The 3,713-nt window shown below is 25.9% G+C and overlaps 1 protein-coding gene across 1 annotated transcript; it reads right to left on the bottom strand.

Moving 5' to 3' along the window:
• Positions 1-387: 387 nt before the first annotated feature.
• Positions 388-1,793, bottom strand: LOC101490307 (probable 2-oxoglutarate-dependent dioxygenase AOP1). Its single transcript, XM_004504380.4, has 3 exons — positions 1,377-1,793; positions 933-1,263; positions 388-769 (listed from the first exon to the last, which is right to left on the bottom strand). The coding sequence occupies exons 1-3, from the start codon at positions 1,754-1,756 to the stop codon at positions 527-529; spliced, it is 954 nt and encodes a 317-aa protein (XP_004504437.1). The 5' UTR covers positions 1,757-1,793; the 3' UTR covers positions 388-526.
• Positions 1,794-3,713: the final 1,920 nt, after the last annotated feature.

The following is a 3,713-nucleotide window of genomic DNA, read 5'->3' on the forward strand; positions in this document are numbered from 1 at the left end:
ACAATGTAAAGAGTCAATATCAGTAGTTGGATTAATAGAAATGTTTAATTTTTATCATAACTATATCAAAAGTCAGAAGTATGAATGATTGTAATATGCTAACAGTGTAAATCAATATATGATAATTAAACTTTTTTTTATAATTTACCAAAACAAATAATTGATTTTTTTTATATTATATATAAAAGAAATACTAACTTTTGATGTAACCATTTTTTCCCAATATTTCTATCTTTACCTTTTCACAATAGCTTTAACTTTTATTTAAATTAATTTGTTTGTTTTATTTAATAAAAGATAAAATAAAAATAAGAGATTAAAAAAAAGCGCACAGACATGTTAATATCCGGTTACACGTAAGCAAAGGAAAATAAATAAGAGAGGAACTCGCAAGAACATAAATAACTTTGCATTATATAATAAGGCAATACATAATATTTGATAGATCGTAATCTATTGCAAAGAAGACCAATTACTCTGTTTTATTAATAAGGACTTATTGCCTTGCATGTGACACAATAAGGGATCAAATTCCAGCAAATTTTTCAAGAACCGACTCTTCAGTACTTGTTGTATAATGATAATCCACAAATTCGTCGTAATGGAATGATCGATAACGAAGAGGATGATCATCATCCACAAACTCAGAAGGCCCCTTAATGAGCATATTTTGTTTGGGCACTGAAAAAAGCACAAATACCAATCTCTCTTTGTCTCCCTTTGTCACCACTCTATGTGGAGCTGCCTGAAATCGTCCATTGCTCCATGCCTATATTTAAAAAATTAGGAGGTATTTTAAACTTATCGGTTATTTGATTAAGTGAAAAATGAAATAATTTTATATATAAATTAATTCTAATAAAAAAAAAACTAATAGAGAAATTACAACAACAAAAAATGGTATTGTAGTCATATATGTATGTATAGATTACCTTTAGTATGTCACCAACAATTACCACAAAACCATCATATGGAATTTTTACATCAACATAATTGCCTGTTTTTGATAACACTTGGAGACCTTGGACATCATTTTCGCATATGAGGGCTAAGGTGCCTTTGTCAGTGTGAAGTGTCAGTGCAATCTCAGTTTCTTTGGTGTCTGGAGGAAGTTGATATCTAGTCACTCTTGTATCATTGTAGTTATTTAGATCTTCAACATCCAATTTGTATTGTTCTGGAAGGCCAAGACTCTCCACAAGCATCTTCAGGATAAGCACGCTTAGTTCTCGTGCTTTTGAGGTCATGGAACGTAGTTCCTCACTGCATATATATATAATTGATTATGACTAATTTCATTATCAAATAACAAAAATAATTTGAAACAAAAATTACTAAAGAAAACTTAATTCAGTAAAATAAAAACTAATAGTTACCAAAAAGTTGGATTTCCTTCTGGCCACATGAGGTTAGTAAATTCTTCAAGAGTCGTATCTGCCTTAGGAGAATTATCAATCCCAAAACTTTCAGAATGGGGAATGACACGACTCTTGCTAGTGTAGCCCCTGTAAGGCTTTGGATTATATAACTTCTTCTTTGTCTCCTCAGGTAGATCAAACAATGATTTTATGTTTCCGAACAATCCTGCACGTAGTTCTTTTGGGATTTCATCACACCTTATGAGAAAGCAACCATGAGTTTCAAATGCTTCTCTCACTTTGTTGCCCATTTCTTTTCTTCCATCGCTTCCTTCTTCTAAATTCACTCCACTACTCCTTCGAAGATCTAAAATTGGAATTTCACTCTCAATAGTCATTTTTCTTTCTTCTACCGTATTTCGATATGTGGATTGTAGTTGTATTTTTCTCTCACAAGTTACATCTATATATATATACAGTGACTAGACACTTTAATCGCATAGTTGTGATAAGAAGCAAAAATATATTAATACTTTTTTAAAATAAAATTGCAAAACATAATGCATTTTATTAAAAATATATAAATTAATATGTAAATGAACTTCATTTTATTTGACTATATTTATTTTATTATTTAATAATTGTCTTCACCTAACAAAGTGATTAATATTTGTTTTTGAAGATAAAGATGCAAAACAAAATATACAGGAAACATTTTATTTTATTTTAATGGTTGAATAGTATATAACTAGAGTTTTTTATGCTGCACATTGACCATTTTTTAAACAGCCTTCCTAAAACATAAACTTGAAATTAAATGTTATTATTTTGAGTCAAAAAATAGATGTTGTCATTTTTTGCTAATTAAAGTGAAACTATCTGCCATTTTAAAATGGTACAGTGTTTCTTTTAAAAATATAGGTAAAATTAACTATAAAATTTTAGAAACAAGTTATTATATTTAAGAATATATATATATATATATTAAAAAATAATTTATGTATAAAAAATCATTCCTTTTTAATTAAGAACATTTATTTGTTTGATATTATACATTGAGCTTAATTATACTTGGAGGATATAATAATTAGTGATATATTCACTGAATTTGAGATGATGTTTCAAAAGAAAATATTCATTACTTGGCGGATCTTTTTGGAGACACATATTAGCCATTGCCACCCCAAAGTCCTCTATAATTTTTTTAAAAATATATTACTTTTTTTTTTAAGTAATGTTATTGAAACATAATTTGACACAAATACAATAATGTGTATTGAAATACAAATAAAAAATGCGATCCTTTTTATTTTATACAGTATTGTATTTGTGTCATATGTTGTGTAAGTTGTGTTTCAATATTACTCTTTTTTCTTATCAGATACATTTGAGTTATAATTTAATCAACAAAATTGATCTATTTGATCCATGTTATGGATCAAATACATTAATTTTTTATGGTCAAATTATAACTCAAATGACTATTATAAAAAAAAAAAAATCTGAAAGGAATTATTTATATAAAAATTACACAATCAATTACTATAATTATAAAATAAACTAAAATTTTCAACGTAAATTCCAACCATGTGAGTTGTTAATTTTATCTAGAGATATAAAAATCAAACACAATGATTCTATTATCCAAATTTTTTAACCAAAACTAACTAAATTAGATTGAAGCTTTTTATGAGTTTGAGTCCAAGTTGAACTAAACCAATAAATTCGACCTTTATTGATTTGAGATATAATTTCACGTAATTTTAAAATATATGACATAATACTCAAATGAAACATTTATCTTTTATTAACACTATGTCAATATTAATATCTTAAACAATATGTTGTTTTTAAATGTATTTTAATAATTATATATATGTATATATATTTATGGTAGTTAAGAAAATTGTATTAATAGTGTAAAATTTTAGATTTAATTTGAATGCATTAACTATGTATTTCACTATTTTTTGTAACATTCATTTGACGTTAAGAACAAAAAATAAAGTTTTTCGATATTGCATGAACGAAATTCCAACAAATATTTTTCAAAAATTAAAATTGAAAAACTGTTATTTTCACAGAGACCAAAATCATATTTAAAAGTTTGGTCAATGTTAATAACGTTTTTGTAACATCTACTTGACGTTAGGGAACAAAAATAAATTTTTCTAATAGTATATGGATAAAATCCAAATAAAACTTTTTACATAAACTAAAATTACAAGTTATCATATTTATAGAGAGAACCATATTTAAACTTTATTCAAATTATAATATAACTTTTCCTTAAAATTTAATTGCTTAATATGTGTCACAAAATTCGTTAGCACTTTCTTTTTCCTTAAATGATGG

This window comes from Cicer arietinum, chromosome 6 (genome assembly GCF_000331145.2).
Source record: "Cicer arietinum cultivar CDC Frontier isolate Library 1 chromosome 6, Cicar.CDCFrontier_v2.0, whole genome shotgun sequence".
Classification (NCBI taxonomy): Eukaryota; Viridiplantae; Streptophyta; class Magnoliopsida; order Fabales; family Fabaceae; genus Cicer; species Cicer arietinum.

Bases quoted from the DNA above. Each gene is read 5' to 3' on its own strand.
- LOC101490307 (XM_004504380.4), bottom strand. From the start codon at position 1,756: ATGACTATTGAGAGTGAAATTCCAATTTTAGATCTTCGAAGGAGTAGT. The intron at 1,264-1,376 runs GTAACTATTAGT...ATATATATGCAG, and splicing joins GAAGGAAATCCAACTTTTTG to TGAGGAACTACGTTCCATGA. The intron at 770-932 runs GTAATCTATACA...TTTTAAATATAG, and splicing joins TTGTTGGTGACATACTAAAG to GCATGGAGCAATGGACGATT.